At 39.9% G+C, this 20,494-nt stretch overlaps 1 protein-coding gene across 2 annotated transcripts; it reads right to left on the bottom strand.

Annotated features, from left to right (window-relative positions):
* Window positions 1–8,561: 8,561 nt before the first annotated feature.
* Window positions 8,562–15,985, bottom strand: stc1 (stanniocalcin 1). Of its 2 annotated transcripts, none has more exons than XM_008288654.1 (4): window positions 15,742–15,985; window positions 13,805–13,947; window positions 13,480–13,691; window positions 8,562–12,891 (listed from the first exon to the last, which is right to left on the bottom strand). In XM_008288654.1, exons 1-4 carry the CDS (start codon window positions 15,920–15,922, stop codon window positions 12,591–12,593), a joined length of 837 nt encoding a protein of 278 aa, XP_008286876.1. In that variant the 5' UTR covers window positions 15,923–15,985; the 3' UTR covers window positions 8,562–12,590. The 2 variants fall into 2 exon arrangements, with proteins under 2 accessions (XP_008286876.1, XP_008286877.1); XM_008288655.1 differs by having other exon boundaries at window positions 13,805–13,944.
* Window positions 15,986–20,494: the final 4,509 nt, after the last annotated feature.

Here is a 20,494-nt window from a genome sequence, read left to right as displayed (position 1 = left end):
AACTGTTTTTAAAAGTAAGCTAAAGAAAGCTCTTATTTCTGCTGCTTTTAATTTATCAGTTTCATTTTATATGGTCCATGTTTGTATTTTTCTTAACTTCTGTCTTTTTCTGCTCTTTCAGTCACTTACTTTGAATTATGCTAAAAAAAATGGTGTGCACTTTCTCCCACTTATTTGTAGTGTTTTTGACTTTTCCAGTTCAGTTCAATTGTTTGTTAATAGTTTTTTTTTCCACTTGAAAAGACTGAAGTGTTGAAAAGTATGGTGACTTTATTTCCTTCTGTCTGTCCTCAGTCTAATAACACTACTGTTGCCTCATGAAGCCTGTGTTTCAAAATAATTTGTGGCTCCCTGCAATTGATAGTCCAACATTGGCTCCAGCCTCAAGAAGAATTTAATTCATAGTTTATCTTAAGCTGAAATAAAAAAAACTCTATTTTAATACGAATACTGTACCTGTAGGTAACTTCAGGCCTTTAATTAACCAGAGCAGGAGCCTGTGTAAACTCTACACCTTCTCACTATATGCTGAACACTGTACCTCTGTTAATTTAAAAGGATGGTCAGATGAAGCACAACATTACTGTTTAATGTTATTTTCAAAAGTATTATGAAAACTGATTATAATGTTCAAAATTAAAGACTGTTTTTCCTTTTACTTTTGGATTCTGTGGATAAAGTGAATTTTCATGAAGAAGAACATTTATAGTCTGAATATTGCAGACAGTAGCTGGAGCAACGCTGTACTAGTGTAGTAGTTGGTTCTTTGCCAAAGTAATTCCTTGACTGTTTTCACAGAAGAAGCCTGGCAGAAAGTGGAAGAGTGAGAAAAAGAGCAAGTAACTGATACAAGAAGTGAAACACTAAGCAGTTGACAAGTCTGACTGCAGCTGGCAGGTATCCTGCTGCAGCGGCTGGTGCTGCTGCTGAGGCCATGCAAAAAAACAAAAAAGAAAACAGTGAGAATTCCAGCTTAGGTCATGGCCAACACAGTCCAAATTACTGTTGGGACCATGGTAGAACCAGTCCAGATTAATGCGAAAGCAATTCAGAAAACAAGCAAAACGGCTGCTTGACCTCTGGCAAGAGCAGTGAGAATTCCTGCCCCAGCTGAGGGATAAACAGTCCACAGCTTTAATTAATGAACGAAATCATTATGAGTCATTCATTAGCTATGCATTATGCAGGTTTATGTTTTCATGCCTCTGTGCCTACGACAGCTGTGGCCAGAGGCTTTATGTTTCTGGGTTGTCCATCTGTCTGCCTGTACGATTCTTGGCAACACTCTTGAACACCTTGAGGTCATTTCTTTAAATCTGACACAAACGTTCACTGAGACTCATCAATGATCTGATTAGTATTTGGCGATCGAAGGTCAAAGGTCACCGTGAGCTCACACAATAAGTTTTTGGCCATAAGTCAAGAATTCCTGCACTAATTATGACAAAAATTCACATAAATAGCTAACAGGCTAAAACAGTGAAGTTACCACATTTTATATCCAAAAGGTCAAAGGTCAAGTTCATGGTGACCTCATAATGTTCTGCACAAGCACTTTTTGGGTAATTCAGTGGCATAACTCAGGAACAGAAGGAGAGATGGATGTAAACAGACAGCTATGAGGTGGTGACTCCAGTTAATATTAGTAAATATATAATATATATTACTGCGATGGACTGGCGATCTGTCCAGGGTGTCCCCTGCCTTCGCCCTAAGTCGGCTGGGATAGGCTCCAGCCCCCCCGCGACCCTAATGAGGATTAAGCGGTGTATAGATAACGGACGGACGGATAGATAATGGATGGATGGATGGATAATATATATTATTATACCAACAATTCACAATAAAGTATAATTTGGTGTTAAAACATACAATATAAGTATTCAGACAGAAAACAAATGACTTCCTGCTGTGGTTTATGTCTGCGATTTACTTATTTCCTTTCATCTTTTATACATTTGCTGCATTATCATACGTGCTTTAGGCCCTGCTCTCTCCATAAGATAGAATATTTTTCCTCATTAAACAAAACCTCAAAACTTCATGCAATGCTTAGATTCCTAACCGTGATATTCTGTAAAACAAGCTGACAAACTAAGAAACCTGAACTTCAAAAGCAGAGAGGGGAGGGAAAAAAAACACAGTGAATTGTTTGACACCTTGGGGATATTAGGGTGTCCAGTTTGATGGGTAAATTACTTAATCACTGCAGCAGTGTTCTCTGAAGGCTCCGAGCAACGGCGAGCTTCTGTGACTGCTGTTGTTTAAAATCACCTCTCCCACTGATTCCACCATACGTCCTCTCACATGTAACTTAAGAAGCCAGCTAAGTACAGTTTACCACAAATACCCCTAATTCATCATAGGGCAAAATAGGAGGCTGATAGCAGCTGAAAGAAGATAGAGTCATTTTACAGTGAGTGAAACTGAAGCCAGCCTTCCTGTGAACAATAAGCAACTAAAGATACTCATCAGAAAGTTGTGTGACATTGATGTTTCCATTCAGGAAAACTTTTCAGGTAGAGAGTGTGTTAGACTCATCCAGCGGTCATGAGATATGGGTGCAGTTTCTTGCATTCTTCAAAGCACTCAATGCGGTTTGTACAGAAAGTCAGTGAAGCGGAAAGCTGCTGAGTTAGGCAGCAGGGTGCGCTGGTGGTTAGAAAAGGCCTACAGACTGAACGCTACTGTCACCACCCCGGTGTCGGTGTGTATCCGTGCTGGAATGCCCGCAAACCAGGACAACATTAGAGGCTCCAGAGAGGCTGCTCTATTTCTGCTCCTGACCTCTAAACTTCTGGGAAGTCAAAAAAGAGGTTTATTTTGCAGGGGTCACCAAACAAAAATCAATAACAAGCTTTTAGAAATAATAAGTTATAAACTGTCTTATTGTCGTAGTCACACTTGATGCTGTGAAAACGGGGTTTTATGTGGTTGTGTTCATCTTTGACAGTGCAGTTTGAATATGTTCTTGTAAAGGCAGGATGAGAAGATTAAGTCCTCCCAGCAGACATGCAAAAAAACGAAAGGAATTATTTCAAATGATTTCCACCTTATGAGAGAATACTGAATTTAATACAATGACACGTGGCCTTGGAACATTTGATGTGAATACGGTTGTTAGATTGACCTGAAACATGTTTGCTTTTCTCTGTATATCTATAGCTCTGACTTCAGTGAAGCTTCTGATATTAGAGATTCAGCTGCCAAACTCTTCTGATGCATCCAACCTGATAAATGTCCAACAAAAAGTTCTTATATCATCACCTGTTCTTCTACACTACCGCTGGCTTCAGTTGCCACATTTGCCAAATTAATGAAAGGCTCATAGTGAGACATGACATAGAGATGTGAACATATTTTGAGTCACGTAAACCTGTTGTAACACATCCTGTAATGTAACCATGTTTCAGTCAAATTAGGATCAAGCTGCATCAGTGTTTCAGATCATTGTAACGTCATAACTCAACCATTATTGTCTTATGGATTCCTTTTGTGATTCCTGATCATGACACTGTGTAGTTTTCTGTGTAATGGAGTAAAACGAAAAGCTTAAGATGATGTCAATGCATCCAACATCTAACATACTGAACATATACATAGACTTCTAAATGGCTTGTTGTTCTTTAAAAACTGAATATAAACAAAATTATGGATGAGGAATTGCAACAGAGTAGAGAGACTTTTCAATTTGACATGACAGACAGCTACATCATTTTGCAAGCTTTGGTTGAAATGCAGAGTGCTTGGGATTTGTCTTTTCATATGAAATTCCAAGTTAGTCAAAGCTTTGCGGCCTGCATAAGAAATTCCTCTGTGTGACCTGTTTTCAGCCACTAGATGTCTCTGCCACACTGTACAAAATCCAAATCTGCATTTATCCACACTTGCTGATCAATAAGTGAAAGGATATCACTCATTGACTGTCATGCTGCTGCATTCACACTCTATGATCAGTTTACAAATTATAAGACACATGAATGACAACGCAAATCTGCAGTAAAAATATTATCTCTGCAACACCGGGAGCTTTTCTAAGGTGAACACAAAAGCAGTGGGTTTATCTTAATTTCATCCTGTCAGTTGAATTCTCCTTGAGGTCTGAACTAAACGTGAAGTCTTTCTCTGGAAGATGCTGCATCTGAGCTTCTCATCTGTGGCTCGGTCTTGCGTAGGCGTGTTACTTGTGTAGTTTTAACATTTCCTCCAGGTCTCATAGAGAAGGAAGGACAAGTGCATCTGGCACCAAGGAAAGCCATAAACGATCTCTGCTAAAAACTAAAGCTATACTGCATGGAGCATGGTTACCTGCTTATTCCCAGTGTTCAGTTGGAGAGCTGTTAAAATAGTCAGGTGCTACAAGAGAAAGCAACACTGAGAGTGTTCAAGAGCATTTCAGCTGCACGAGTGGAGTGACTGAATACGAAGCTCAATTGGCTCCGTCAGTTTGATTGGCTAAAGCAGACACTAGATGCACAAATTACACAGAGTTGTGCAAATGTTCAAAATGGATTATGGCAAAGTGCACCAAACCTATCTGTCTATCTACCTATATTTTCTGCGCAAGTGAATAAATGTTTAGTTTTACGTATTTTGCATATTCAGAACCAAGCACTGCACTGCATTTGATTCCAAGACAAATGCTTTGAGAGAGATGCTTCAGCGGAAATGGAAAATGCTCTGTTTCATCTCTTTCCCCTGCCACTCCAGCCCTTTCTTCAGTAAAATTTGATCTAATTTTCTTTCCCGTCCTTGGGTATTTCCCCACAGAAATGAAGGGATAGTGATTGCTGGGTAAGATTGGAGTGGATCTAATCTTCCACTGCTCTCAGTCATACTCCATTTCACTGCACATCTAATTTGTCACACTGCTGATGAATATGCCACAAGTTTCATGGGAAAGAGAAGGACATAATGAATATAAAACACACTGGGAGAGGGGAGAAGTAATTGCCGAACCGCACTAACCACAGTGCATTGTTCATTTGTCCCATCAAATTGCTGACACTATGCATGCACTATGGATACATTGCTTTCTTCCCTCAGAATTTGATCAAGAGGTTAAAACAATGACAAACAATGGTGGGTCTGTTGCTCGCCTGCAGATTGGAAGCAGAAGCTCTATTGTCATTTATGATCACTGACTTCACGGTCACTCTGCTTTCCCAAGGAGGACAGGCAGAACCCTTCAACGCTGTGCAAATGAGTGTGCTTTTGGAGGTCTGTGGCATTTATTGCCCATATTTGTGAGACATTCTGAGCGTTGCAGGCAGATGTCTTTTATAGACATGCAAGCGGTTTATACGGCAGCATTTCAAAGCAGAAGGTCCCATAACGTTGTATCTGATGGCTAAATTGTATCGCCGTTTCACTACAAGTTTTAAAAAGCAGCAACATTGAATTAAAAAAAAAAACAAAAAAAAAACACAAGCAGATGGTATGAATTGCATCTGCATAATGATATTCTAATTTCGTCATTATTCATTATTGCTCCGGTTGTGATTGTCAGGGCGGTGATACACTCGGCAGCAGTCCAAGCAACAGGCAACAAAGTGAATAGACAGGGTCAAAAATCTGTTCAAATGTTTCCTGGCAACAGGATGTTTCTGTGTGTTGAAAGCAGTAATTCCATCCAAATTGCTTTTAAAAGTTGCCCACTACATAACTGCAGCTGTGTAACTGTGGCAGAAAGACTCAGGGAGAGACTGATTTCTAAACAGACCATATGGACGGATTCGAAACTGTTGCGTTCAGTTTGTCATGCTCGTGTTTTAAATCCATTGATGAGTCGAGAGTGAATGTCTCTTTAAAGAAGGAGATGATAGAATCTTGTGTGCAGAGCTGCTGCATCACCTATCCATGAGACTGGAGAGCGGCTGATGAGAAAGCCCTTCAGGACTCTTCTCTAAATAGGCATGAAATTATATCTCCCTCTGACTGAGATTAGCGTCCATGGAGCCTCTCGCGTTCTGCCCCCTCTTTTCCTCAGGCTCTCAAACCAAACAGTCACTTTGCAGTTTCAGCTCGTTTGTGCTGAAGTTTAAGAAAGTTCATTTTCATCAGGAGGTGCTCTCTGTGTCCTTCAGCTTCCTTCATGGGTCCTGCAGGATTTGTCACGCATGCTGAGGGTGTGTGGAAAAACCATAGCAGTGTTATGCTCTAATGATTGGTGCTTAACAGAGTGCTTATTTTTGTCATTCACTGGAAAAGATGGGATGTTAGTTTCAGGACTTGTAATGCATTGTACAGAACTTACTGATAAATCTTTTGGAGTCATCTGTTTCAAAAAGAAAGCTAATAAGAAACATAGTATAAGAAACAATGCATTGACAAACTTAAATTGTGGAATTCACTTGATGCAGAGGAAAGTTGTGCACAGTTACTGCAAGGAAACCTTTAAATGGCATATTCTGACATTTAAGCATATAGTGACCATATAGGAGCAGAGCAGATATATATATATATATGTATATAGTCAGGATATTCTGCTGACTGTATATAAAGATGGACGAACCCTCTGTGATCCATATGTTATCTACAGAGTGGTTTTGAAGCTCAGTGTGGGGGCTCCAGCCATTCTTGACTAATGCCTGACTCTGCCTAATCCCAGGTGAAATCAAAAAGGAGCAAAGAGGTGTAGCTCCTTCACCTGTCACTCAAAGTGGCCACGCCCTTAATTATGCATCATTGTATGGATTAGTACAATTTAAAGAAGTGAGTTCTGTAAAAATGTACACCTCCTACAATGCATGTTGGAATTATCTATAGAGACCAAAATAGCGTTTTTGTTCCAGTCTGGAAACATGTTTATTTCTGCTCTAAAGATGGACACTTCAGCATGGAAGTCTATGTGGATTGATTCGCTTTTGGAGCCAACCTCTAGTGGTGATTTAGAGGACTGCAGCTTTTGGTACTCCCATGTCAGCTTCACTGTTCCCCTCAGAAGTTGTCGCTTGGTAGCAGAACTCCAGGTGAGTGAGATTTTAGAGGAGATCTGTTAAATAGTGAACTCGACTAGTGCAGATGAAGCCTGTCTAGTCAGAGGTAGTTTCGGGAAAACACTTGACGGCTCCAAAAGCTCAAACTGAAAGGTTCCATATTGGCTCGCTCACCACCAAGACAAACATTATATGAACAGAAAGGAAGCAAAGCCATTTCATCATCCAGTCAGTTTGAGTCCCCTGTTAGTCTCATATGACAGACACTCTTTTCATAGCACATGTATCCAATGCATCTTCCTCTGTGTGGTGGCTGTGATCGATAGTTTTATGTATCAGATGACAATGCATAATGTGACAGAGGTGGTGATGCACCCACATTTAATAATAATCATTCTGATCTTACAGTTTCCCTCACACGGCGAGGCTACACAGCTTCTTTGAGCTCATTCTTTTAGATTTCTAACCTGTACCTTTTCTGTTTCAGTTTGCTTTAATAGCCTCATTTAAAGAAAGCAGGAAATTCTGCACCCAAAACCAAACAGCACGAAGAAATAGTTAGGTAGTGAATCAGAGCCAGATAAACCCCTCAGTGGACAGATGAGACTAAAGCAAAGCTGAAAGGGAGAGTGACTCTATGGACATTGTTCAGGCAGCTAAAAACACGGTTCCAAATAATCAGTGGGATGTGTAAATAAGCAGCTGTTCTCTGGTAGCTGTGCTCTGGCTGCTATTTTGCTGTCACACTGCTAACCTGAAAGCTGTCACTTGCTACTATTGTTGCTGCTGTTGTTCATTTCCCATTTTATATGCAGTTTAGTGCCACCTCCACTCCTGCATCCACTGGTAGGCTCTGCATTCTCAAAGACGGAATTTATCACACATTAGGAAGTCAGATTTCTTGGGTCAAAGTATAAAGATCTGAATCACGTAGTTGGAAAGCGCCCGGATTAGAAAGAAGGAGTTTCATATTCAGTTGGAGCACTGAAGCTGCAACATGCAAATACTTGGAAGCTGACGCCAAATGTTTGGGATGATGGCAACCCAAGGACTGACCTCTTTTCATTTTTTCATTTGCTGGGGAAATTAGAAATGCTAATAGCCCTGGATATTGTTGTGGTGTCACGATTGACATATTTACTGTCGAATTTGCGGTCTGGTTTGAAGGAGTGGTGATGAAGGGAAACAGCAATCCAGAAAAAGCAGCACAAGCCTTTCAGAAAACACACTCCATGCCTTTGTCACACAACAGCACACTGACACATTGGCAAATAGCTGGAAGGTCAAGGCAGTTTGTTATTCTCTCTTCTTGTGATTTGAGGTTTTTTGAGGAGACCTACTAGCATGTTCCCAAACATCTTTAACAGCCAGAGCATAAAGCTTATCTAACAAACGGGGGGTAAAACCGTCCTCCGTTTTCATCAGCTTCCATCCATTAAACAGCTAATTTGGCAGTTTGATGACAGACAAACCAGCGTCAATAAGTCAAGAGACATTTCTCTGGATGTTTTGGGGCAACTGATGGGGAAGAATGTCGACTGAAAGGACGTTAAATTGGTAGATGTTGATGCAGATCTGCAAATTATGATGGATCCAAATGAGTGAAACAAGAGCAAAGCAACATATTTCATACCATATGCCAGATATGATAAATATTTTATTTCTGATCAGCAAAAGACACACAATTGATGCATTTGTATCTTTCATGACTTTTCAGTACAGAGGAGAAACCCAAACATATACACAGTATGGGCATATATGTATATGGGTATATTTTAAAGTGCAAGTGATTCACAAGGGTCAATCATGCGTTACATAGCATCGGTATCAGGAACTTCAGTAATCTCCTAATATCTGCAATAACTTTTTGAATCTGATAGTAAAATAACTGTCACTTATATATGAATACAAAATAAACTTTACTAGTCACTGAAGCTTTTTGATTTTGTTTAAGCACGACAACATTTATCAATCTATTTCAAGTCTTGAGAGGAAAGAGTACCATGAAGTGCCAGAAGTGAGGGAGATTTTAGTCTCTAGTATTGACAGGAACAGTTTCACAAAACTCACCATGGGTCAATTTAACAATACTCCAGTACCACCTTAAGCACCCTAAAGTTGAATTAAAATCTAAAACAGAAAGAAATCAAATACTTTTCTTACTTTGTTTTTCTTTTTTTTTTTACCTAATCGCCTTCATTGGTCACCTAACTTGGGCATGTCGAAAGAGACATTCAGTATACAGGTACATTCTCCAAAATTACCGTTACATTTTTACTTGGTGAGGAAACAGTCAATTTGCCCTTGCCAAATATATTTGACACGAGGAATGTTCATAGAAAATAAATATGAAGACATGGATAGACATTAAAATGCAAGTGTGGACTGATGCTGAGCTCACTGTGTGTTGACGGGTCAGAGCGGCCACAGTAGAGGGGCATCCGGACAGCATCATACAGGGTAGTAACAGTTTAGCAGCAGCTGTTGGGTTTTGGATTTACCCATGGACAACAAAGATACAGACATATGTATCAATAGTACATGAAGAAGCCCTGACCCTTCAGGATGCAAAGTATTCAAACTTATCTCCATTCACTGGGTAAATAAAATATGCCTCAGTTGCACATGTACTGAATGTTTCAATGCCCTTTATAGTGGTTAAGATGCAAAGTGCATATTTAACATAAAATATAAGCTAGGATATACTACAGTGTGACTATAGCTCTTAACTTCCCAAGTGATTCCTTCAGAACAGCTGTCCTTTCGCACCACATGACACAAAAGAAATGATCGCATTCACAGAACAAAAGGAACGCCGGTTTACAAAAAAACACAGAAACAGAAAGCATCATAGAGGAGCAATGCCTTCACACTGGGAGTGCAGTATGAGAGCACACATGCTGCTGCTTTATTCACACAGCATCAGCTGGCACTGAATGAAATAAAGGTCAATTTCTGTGTTGCTGTGAATCCTTTGTGTGTGATTATTGCATAGTTTGGAATTCTTAACATAGCTATTAAACTGACACTGAAAAATAAAACTTCTCATTTTCTGGTCTGCGCTTCGCTCTTAGAAATCCAGGACAATATATAAATTCACCATTTGTCACAAACAGGGCTGGGTTCAGCTCCTTTCTTGCAGGTAAGGTGAAAAAATCTGACAATTATTTCTTATAGTTTTTGTAATAAAACAATTTTAGGGTGACCAATTTGCAAGATTTGGATTTTCAAGAATTGGACTTAGTTGAATTGGATAATTTCATTATTATAATAGTGAACTGAACCCAGTCCTGGTGCAAAGTTAACCCCCATACTGTTTTTTTAATGTGCACAAATATATGCAATTTATTCTAAACTTACTTAATTTACTAACTTAAGCCATTGATTATCCCATTGAAGTTCATGGTGCCAAACCACTGTCTATCAACTAGGTACGGCTGAAAGCAAACACCAGCATGAAGACTGTTCTCAGTGACTATGACTCTGTACTAATCTACCGATTCTGAATGATTGTCTTGATCCCTGAAGGCCATGAAACGAGCTTTGGAAAGAAAATTGCAGAAAGGATAAAGTCTACTGGGCCTTTTCATTGCGACATCTCCTCATACTTACAAACTATAACAGCCTAAAGCTGCTTTAAATGGATCCATCTAACTGAACAATAAAGAACAAAGCAACCAAAACAGCAAAGTTGCATCACGTTTCTGTAACAGCTATATTTCAGTTTCTTTACACACATCTACCTGCTGCTTGTTTGAAGCTTAATGCCAATGTAGTCTTATCATAAAACATCAAACATATTTTTATTCAGTTTCTAACTCTGAGTGACGTGGTCCAACGTCAATCAGATATTTAGAATGTATTTACGATAGATTAGATATCACATTATTCTTTTGCATTCTTGCTGCAACCATCAAAAAACGTCCCTAAAGTGGCACTTGATGCTGGTGTTTGCTTTCCTGTCGTTATACCTGGTCAGTCCTCCATAATGTGCACAAACCTCCAGCACTGAACATCTAGCAGCTGCAATGACAATCCTTTTCTTTTCTTTTCTTTTTTAAACCAGAAAGCGTGTCAAAACCAAGCTAACATTTTGTTGTGGTCCCTTGTAACACCCATAAAGTAGATCACCTGACCTGAATGACCAACCTTGTTCCCCTATGGCCAGCACAGAGTCATGACATGGGTCCCATTCAGTCACCAGAGTGTCAGCTCACTTTTTTTTTTCTTTTTTCTTTTTTTTTTTTGGCATAGAGCTCATGTTCAAATAGGAGCCATGACTGAACTGCTATTTCTTTTTTCTTTTTTTTTCTTTTTTAAATCTGTAAACTAATTAAAACTACAATAATGCATTAAAATAAAAAAAAAAATTAAATAATAAAGTAGGAAAATAAATATCATTCCAACAAGGCTTTTTTTTGTTGTTTTTAAATAGTCATTCTCCATCTTGACACTGGAAGCCAGTGTGTATGTCACATGATTCACCTCAGAGAATGATGATCATCAGTCCAAGAAGATGGCTGCTCTCAGTCTCATCGGTGAACGTGCTAATCAGCTGCTGCACATACACGACTGCTTCACACTCAGTTAAGAACATGGATACAGATCCCACTAAACATGGTCCCACATATACTGTAGAGCTCAACAGTCTTATGCATTGCAAGTGTCTGGATACAAGATATGCAAAAAAAAAAAAAAAAGGACTTTTTCTGATAGACTTGGCCATGACCTGGACAATCCTTATGTGCAGGATAATGATTTGAAACACATGACCATGGCTACATCTGCCATCAGAAAAAAAAAATTATAAGTGCTATAGCTTTACAGAATTTTGGTATTTCATGAATAGCATTCAGGGCAGTTTGAAGTTTTTTGGTCAGTTTAAGGTAACCTCTCAAAGGTTGTCATGAAACCTCTACAGACCTCACTCCGTGTGAGCACTCTCTTTTAGAGGGCTAGCTATGGCTGTCTCTGATAACTTAGTATACAGTACATTTAAGTGTTATGCTAGGTTCAGAAGATTGCTATGAAACTCATTTCCACATCTCATGCTCACAATTTGACTGGTTTCACTGCTGAAATATTTGATACATTGACCAATAATTTCTCATTCCTAAAAATGAACCAATACTAATCCAACTAGTGATTTCTATTAATGAACAAATGTCAGAATTATGAAATTGTGTTTTTTTAAAGTACTGGCTTGTGCTCTAGAGGCATGAACCACTATGGCTGTTCTTTTTTTTTTTTTTTTTTTTTTTTTTTTTTTTTTTTTTTTTTTGCTTGGCATCAAAAGACTTCTTAAGGATCCATCTCTGTTGGAGGATGTGAAGAGGAGTGAACAGGACCGTGCTGCACGAATGCAACAGCCACATGTTCGACACTAACTGTGAGTGGACACGTTTAAAACAGTTGATGGAAGAGGGGTTCTCTCAAGCCTAAAGTGTAGGATATACAATATAACAACAATCAAACTGATATCAACTCTATGGGCGGTCCGACATTCCCTAGAGGTGCACATTTCTGTAACTTCCAGTCTAGCGGAGGAATGGGTTTCTATCACCCCTAGGGAATAGAGGAGCTTTCATGATGTTTTGAGGAGTGTGTGGAGTTTTTTTTGTTTTGTTTTGTTTTTCTGAATCTGAGTGGAAGTTAGGAGCTGTCACTAGCAGAGCGCTTTTTGCCAAAATGACTGGCAGAGTCTCTGTTTCGCAGATTAGGCTGGATCTTGTACATATGGGGACCCATGGACCAGCGCCAGCTCCCACGGCCCTCCACTCCAGTTGGGATGGCAGCAGCTGCAGCCACAGCAGTGGATGGGCAGGGCTTGTTCTGCAGCAGCTGAATAAGCATGGTCATCTCTGGGCCCAGCCGTGACACCATGCTGGTCCGAACGCGATCCACTGTGTCCTCATCACAGTCCATCAGGCTCTGTAGCAGCTTACCATAAAACCTAGGACAACAAAGCAGCACAGAATGGATTTTAGGAGCTTGAACCCAAAAAAAAAAAGTGCGGCATGGCAAGAAATCTCTGTGCTCTGTAATGATTCAAATCTGCATGTCGCGTTTGTCTGTATTTGCACACGTGCTGTACGGTTTGAGGTCATCCATATGGGAGTAACCATCCTGGCTCCTGTCACTCCTGTCACTATAGGCTTCATGCTCCACCCTCCTATCCTTTTGTATCCACTCCCAAGCTGCAATCCTACATGCATTACAAAAACAATAGGAACGAAAACATCCAACCTTGATATTCCTGTTTGATTTTCTTTCATTGTAAGAAAGAATGTATAAAGCAGATGGTAACCAAAACATGGAAATCAATACAAATGTCGCCATCTGTTCTGCTGCATAAATCAGGGCTAAAGGGCCGTGTATTTGTGCATTTGTAATACGAACAGCACTCTGTGTCAATGTGTCTCTCATTCACTTAAAATGAACAGCAGATACATTCCACTGTCTTATTATCCATTCCTGGAGAACTGGGCTTTTGTTTTGCAGCCATCGCTCGTACAGTACACACAGTCGAGGAAGATCTCACCTATTGGGGAAGTGACTTGGTAGCTGTGCCACTTCACCAATAGCATCTGGATTAGATCGGGCCACAGTGCAGATGTCCAGCTTGCTGTAACACTCCTCCTGGACTTCAGATATCATTCTTTGGAAGGTGGAGCAGCGGCGGATGGTGGGGAATGCCTTGGAGGTGATGCCATTGGCAATGCACTTAAGGCTCTCCTTCACGAATGCTTTACCCTGTTAAACAAAACGAACAAGAGCAACGCTTCACAAATGTCTTGCCCGGACAGTTCCGCCCCGTGCATTCCCACACAGCTCATGTGCACAATAGAGAGAATGAAAATATATACCTGAGTGTCAAATTTAGCAGCACTGTATAGGAAGGACTTGCAGATGTCATGCATGCCATCTGTGTCACAAGTTGAGTTCTCCAGGCAGGCGAAGGCTCCGCAGCCAACTTGGAGGGCACTGTTGAGACAGCGTGCCACATCTGCTGTGGGCACAGAGAATGAACCATCAGCAGGGGAGCCAACAGTGGGTTCACTGGGAATCACTGCACACTCACTGAGCTCATTACACAAGGGTTGCCAGGGTTTCAGCTAAAAAATGCAGCGAACAAAAGAGAATTTTCATACTTTGGTGATTCACAAAAGACGTACAGTCACTCGGGGCAAACAGTGACTTGACTGGAGATTGGACACCTTACAGCTCTAAAAGTCTCAGACTCTATTTGGCACTACTGCACTTCTCTCTTGGCAGGGACTTATATTCCACTGTTTGGTTCTTTTCAGCAGCACTTGGATGAACAGCACCAGAAATACCAAAGAGTTTCCTGAAAATTGTTGGCGTGCCTGTAGACACACATAAACATACACACTTGTACCCCTCGTGCACACATACACACTAACATATACTGCCACCAGGCTCTGTCTTCCATTATTTCACACAAATTGTCAAACCGAATTTGAGGACCTTGCCTCTAAACTATTAACTAAGCACATGTCACATCTCAGCTAAACACCCAAAATTAATCCTATGCACAGCTACATAATGAAAATACACATTCAGAAATTGCTGCCATGCTCATTTCAGGAGTGTCACATGACTGGAATAGTTATTAGGATGATTAACCCACCAGCAACCCTGATCCCCATCTTTGTAAAAAACCCTCTCAAACAGCCACCCTGCAGCAGCATTCAGCCCTTCGATCCATGTGCCAAAAAAACTGAAAATCTCAGGCCATAGGGGACACAGCTCAAAGTCTATGCAGCCGGCTCGAAATTTTACACCAAGACAGAGCTATAAAACATAATCTGGAAATCAGTGTATCCAGATAGTTGGCTTTGCTCATTCTACATCCGAGAATCCACTGAAGATGGCAAGCAGCCCGACTCAAATCCTTTGTAATAACCATTAAGAAATGTCACCGAGGAGCCTAAGCCTACTTGGCAGCCTCTGAATCTGGGGCCCCATGTTGACCTGCACAGTCAGATAAAGTCTGCCTGCCATCAGGGACCAGAGATTGCTCTCAAAATACAGAGAGAGCGAGCAGCAAATCTTATGATGATGAAGCAATTCCTGCAGAAAGGGAACGAGCATCCCTTTTTACCCACTGAGCTGCGTCTTTGTGTTCAAGAGGAAAAAAAAAAAAGTCAACATTTGAATGGAGACATGCAGATCTGTGCCTTGCAGTGCAACGTTAGTACAAGGGATTCTCACTTCTTTTCTTTTGATGTGTCAACTAATAAGGGTTGCATGGATTTCTCCCAAAGGCACAGCCCCAGTGACAAGGCTGAAGGGAAAAAAGGTACAACGGTGTAACCTACTTCTTTCTCTGACTTCAAGGCTCCACAGGAGACACACACACACACACACACACACACACACACATGCAACGATGTGTTTTATTGCTCTGAAGTCCACTACAAGGCTGATTGGTGTAACGTATGCTGCAGCCAAAAGCTACGAGAAAGACACTAAACAGCATGACACAGCCTGCACTCTCAGGTGTCAGCACCAAGCTCCATGCTCATCTGTTGCCGGCAGGACACCGGCAAAAACCACAGCGTTAATCCCGCAGCCTTCTCCGTGAATCAATGCGCTCGTTTAGACAGAAAAGGCTGCATAGGCCAAAAAAAAAGAAAAAAGAAAAAATGAAATCTCCACAGAGTATGCGAGCAAATGTAAAGGCTGTGCAGTGTATGAACGGTGCGTAAAATTAAAAAAGAAAGAAAGAAAGCAAGCAGTGCACTCTAAGATATGCAGATGGAAGCAGCGTGTTACTTACAAGGGCTATTGGCAGAAAAGCGTGCTCTCCTGGGCGAATAGGACTCGTTCTGATCCAGTTCATATGCAGATGCATTCAGCACCATCAGGAGAAAAAGTCCGGTCCTCAAAGGCATCGTCCTCTCAACACAGATGATACAACTAAATGTAAAGAGACGCCTCCTGCTTTGTGTGTAATTCATAAGAAGGACGCTCCAAGAAAAAAAAAAAAAAAGAAAGAAAGAAAGAAAGAAAAAAAAACCTCGAGCAGCGCAGAAAAAGGAGAAAGAAAAAAAACAACAACAACAAAAAAAAAGCCCCCCCAAAAAAAACAGAATAAATGTGGGCTATAACAAGTAGGCTGCCGGCAATTTTCTCTACACTGGACTCCTCACTATCCTTTTGACTTGCATGACAGATCGCACCGATGTCAAGTCTGCACGGGTTTATATGGGGGCGCTGAATATTACGAGTTCTGCGCTTGGACCAATCAGGACGCAGCATTGGTGGCCGTGGTCCTGCTCGCTCCACTACTAATTGATAAAATGATGAACGGTGGAGATGTTGCTGCTTCACGGCCATTATTGGGCGTCATTTTGTGTAATAATCTAATATATATATCTAAACTAATAGTTTTCCTTTTGCTTCTTTTTGTGTTAGTGGTTATTTGCAAAAAAATGCAGTTTCACCTTTTTCATCCATTTTCAGCTTAAATTGCAACTCGCATCATTGCTGAGCATCTATGAGCATTAATCATCACCTGATCCCTGACTTTGACGCATGGAATAAATTGGTAAACGGTCGAGCTGCTGAAAAGAATGTACATTAAAATAAATGGGTTTTTTTCTGACTGTCCTGTATGCTGATTTGCATGAAAGCATGCTTGCGTAAAGGTAAAAGTAAGGGACTGTATGAAAATTATTTGTTAAGCACAGAAGGAAGTATTTCATTTCTTATGCTGGGTTAAAATGAGACTGAATACAAAACAAGATCAAATGGTTAAATTGAAAATAGTAATTTTACCATCACAACCATATACGGTTTCCAAGAGAGCTTTATTGTATGTAGAAGCCAGTGATCCCTACTTATTAAGATACATTATTTTCCCCATCACGATTATATGTACTGTAAAAAATAATAAAATACCCTGTAAAAATGTGGAATATTGTAATGATCAAAAGCTGTTCAAAAATTGAAAATATCTATAACAATTATTGTATTTTAAGCTGAATTACTGTGTATTTTTATCGTCACACATTGTAAGAGAACAAGTAAGTTTTTGTAAAACAACTGATTTTTGATGTGGAAATTTTGTACAGTTTTGGCCTTTTTGAAAAAAAATGTAAACAGCATGATTTACTAGATAATAGTAATTTAACAAAACGAAAAATCAGTAAAATAACAGGAAAATTGAATAGAATAGTACAAAATTAGAAACTGTTCATGTTTACTGTGTAGTTGCTAGAAGAAATGTCCCCACAAATTACATTGCTGTGCAAAAAAATTTGATTGATGTTTGAGGTGAATGTATTTCTTGCCGGATTATGTTTGTTTGTAACTTAAAATAAGTTTCTAATGAACATACCAGTGGCATTTATTTTATTGTTCTATAGCCACTCCTTTCTAATATGCAGTTGTAGTATTTGTTGTGAAAGTTTCAACCAAAGCGGGAAATTTCCCTAAAGCTAACCAAACAGCAAACACAGTGAGTAAAAACGAAACCTAACATTAAGACAAATCGACCTGTCAGGACATGAAACCTGGTCTCCTGACTGAGGGTTGTGACCTCAACGGTTAGAAAAAAATACCTTTATTTCAAAACAATATTATACATTTCCTTCAAAATGTAATTGAGAATGCAGTTTAGTTGTATAGAAACATACATTTGTTTGGACAGAATTGGCTACTTTTGTGAAACACGACAAGCTATCTTATATATATAACATCCTTTCACTGTAAACAAAATATTATTTTTCACTCCCTAAATTGCGCATCATGTATCACTAATTTATTTTGCTAGTGTAGCATTGATTAACGTTAGCTGTTAAGTCACTGAGTCTACTTCCAGTCATAGGTGACTAACAGCAGTTGCAGTGTCTTTCCCAAATACCATCATCTGAGCATTGTTCACAGAGCAGCAATGACAGACACATCGGTTCCCTGTATACAGCTAATCGCACCGCCCAATTCATGAACCATGAATAAAATCATGTAAAAAAAAACAGAAGTAGATCATCTTCAAAACAGATTTTAAACTTGGAAGTCACAGTTTTATCTGAGCTGTTTTATTGTTGCTCATATAGGCCCATAACTGCAGAACTAGAACACACATTATCTTGAATATACACATCCGTCATCGACCAAATTGTTACCAAGGCCTGTGGAGCTCTGTTTATACACACAACATTGTGCCCGTAACTAAATGTCATAAATTTGCCTGTAATTTCCCTGCTTTTCATGTGGTTATTGGTGCCTCTTGTTATTCCATTACACAGGCATTAATGTCATAAGTGTGCACCATTATTTTTTATGTTTTGCTTCTCAGTCAAGGGCAGGATTCAAAGAAAAATATCAATACCACTGGGACGGGTCTTGCTTTCCTTTAAAAAAAAAGGAACATGAGCGTCAAGCCTCTCCTCCGCCCCAAATAATTTTTCTACGGTCCCAAAGATCAACAAATGCTAAGCCCTTAAGCACACTCATGGACCAAAGTGTATTTAATCAACCAGTTTTTTAGTCAAATGTGGTGCATACTTTACCAGAGTTAAACAGCTTTGTCCAAATATCAACTCAGGACATTCAAATGACACGTCTTCTTTATCACTCTGACATTTTCCTGAACCATGCTTAATGATGACAGTATTGTTGCTTTAGCTTAGCGGATCTACTTAACGCAGAGATAAACTAGCTGCGTTGTTGATACAAAGCGTGGACAACCGCTGCAGGCTTATTTTTCCTCTTACTGAAATTGCAGAATGTTGGTTAGGAGTCCGCTAAGTTGCAGCTGCACGTGCCGTCGTACAGAGGATGATGTGTGGGACTCTAAGCTATCATTTATCACTGAGGCCTCACGCCTCTTCACCCAGTGCACCGCTCAAGCATTTCAGACAGAATCAGACACTGGGAAGCTGAAAATGTCCCGATAATCAGAGTGTGGGAGATTTAAACGTCTTTACAGCAGCGACTAGCTTCCCGTTCGCTCTCTCTCTCCTCTTGTCGCATGTGCATTTCATTAGAAGGTGTCTCTCTGTGCCAAGCCTAAATTGTCACATTAAGAAACAGATGTCGCATATTTTCCTTGCATCTTCTGTCAAATAACTTGACCTTTCCTTTGCATTTCAGAGAACAGAACATGCCTCTTCGTCTCGCTCCGCTGTTTTCTGGTTGTCTTTAGCAATCATTGTGCTTTCACTCTAATTTCTCCCAGAGCATTGTCAGGAGTTGGGCATGATGTCAAACTGTTGGCACCTTTTCTCTGCTGGGGAATCCAAATGTGGACCGGTGCCAGCTGCACCAATAGCCTTGGTAATGGCAAGATAATCTATATTTAACGGCCTAATGAATGAGCTATTATCAACTGTCACAGCCGATCATTATCAACATCCTGAGAGCCATATGTTACATGTTGGACATGTGATTTATTTATTTATTTTTCCACAATTTGGATACATTAAACTGTGACCATAAAAACTGAGGAATGTCTTTCAATTTACTTCACTGCTGGAGGATTTGTCCTTGATGATGCCACTATTTAGACATCCTTAATCCTTTTTTCTATTTCAAAGAAGAGAAACAAGAATTTAGATTGAAGCATAAATGTTTTACTTTTAGCATCTCATTCTGTTACAGTAAAGTTTCCAAAATGATGACTGGCTCTCTTTGCTACAAATTAGGAGTTAAAAAAAAAAAAAAAAAAAAGCTGTATGTGAAAGACCAGGCTGCTTGCTTATACTGGTTATGTCAGCGCTCCAAGAAAAGAAAAAAGAAAAAGAAAAACTGAAGCAAACAACAATGCGAACAATGTAAGATTTGAGACAGATGTTGAGCTGATATTCATGCTTTCCATGAATATGTTGCTGCTCTTGCATTTATTGTTTCCCCATTCTTTTTTTTTTTCAACTCAAGTGGGTGGGTGGGGTGGGGGGGGGGTTTGGTGCGCCTCAGCTGAAACTGAAGACGTGAAATGAGAGTTTATTCATGAGTTTGGAAGTCAGTCTCATCCTTGTTAGCACATCACTGCACCCTCTTCCTTTTTGGAGCGTAGCCATACCACAAACACATTTGAGAAGACAACTTGTGCGTCCTCTGGGGGGGAAAGGATAATGAATTCCTTTGTCAGGTAGAAGAAGGTGATTCACCTTGTTTTCAGAAATATAACAGACAACACTGGCATGGCGCTGGAGATAGAGGGCAGAGTTCACTGAAAGGACAAATCCGTTACAGAGAATAAACACACTGTAGAAAGGGCCCTGCTGCAGCATCAGGGTTTTGCATTCATTTCCATTGAGGTGGATGAACTGATTCTCTGATTGGAGGTCACTTTGCATCTAAGTTGAATTTCGCCCTAAGCTTATTGCTGTTTGCCTGACAGCAACTTCCTCTATAATTATAAGATTACGAGATTGCTAATTACGAGCGAGAGATTTGAAATTAGTGTAATAAATGGGAGTTTGATCTTTCATCAAGTACAAGCAAATTAGTTACAAATATGTCGGCGCTAAAGCTTTTTAACGAGTTTATATAATGAGTTGTAGAAAAGCACTTGCAAGGAGTCA

This window comes from Stegastes partitus, unplaced genomic scaffold, assembly GCF_000690725.1.
Source record: "Stegastes partitus isolate 25-593 unplaced genomic scaffold, Stegastes_partitus-1.0.2 Scaffold568, whole genome shotgun sequence".
Lineage (NCBI taxonomy): Eukaryota > Metazoa > Chordata > Actinopteri > Pomacentridae > Stegastes > Stegastes partitus.
This window is presented reverse-complemented; position numbering and strand designations above follow the sequence as displayed.

What these genes read in the sequence shown, in the direction of transcription:
- stc1 (XM_008288654.1), bottom strand. Translation starts at nt 15,922, where the DNA reads ATGAATTACACACAAAGCAGGAGGCGTCTCTTTACATTTAGTTGTATC. An exon ending in CTTTTCTGCCAATAGCCCTT is followed by an intron (nt 13,948 to 15,741) that starts GTAAGTAACACG and finishes CTGTGCCCACAG; the next exon opens with CAGATGTGGCACGCTGTCTC. An exon ending in CCAAGTCACTTCCCCAATAG is followed by an intron (nt 12,892 to 13,479) that starts GTGAGATCTTCC and finishes TTGTTGTCCTAG; the next exon opens with GTTTTATGGTAAGCTGCTAC.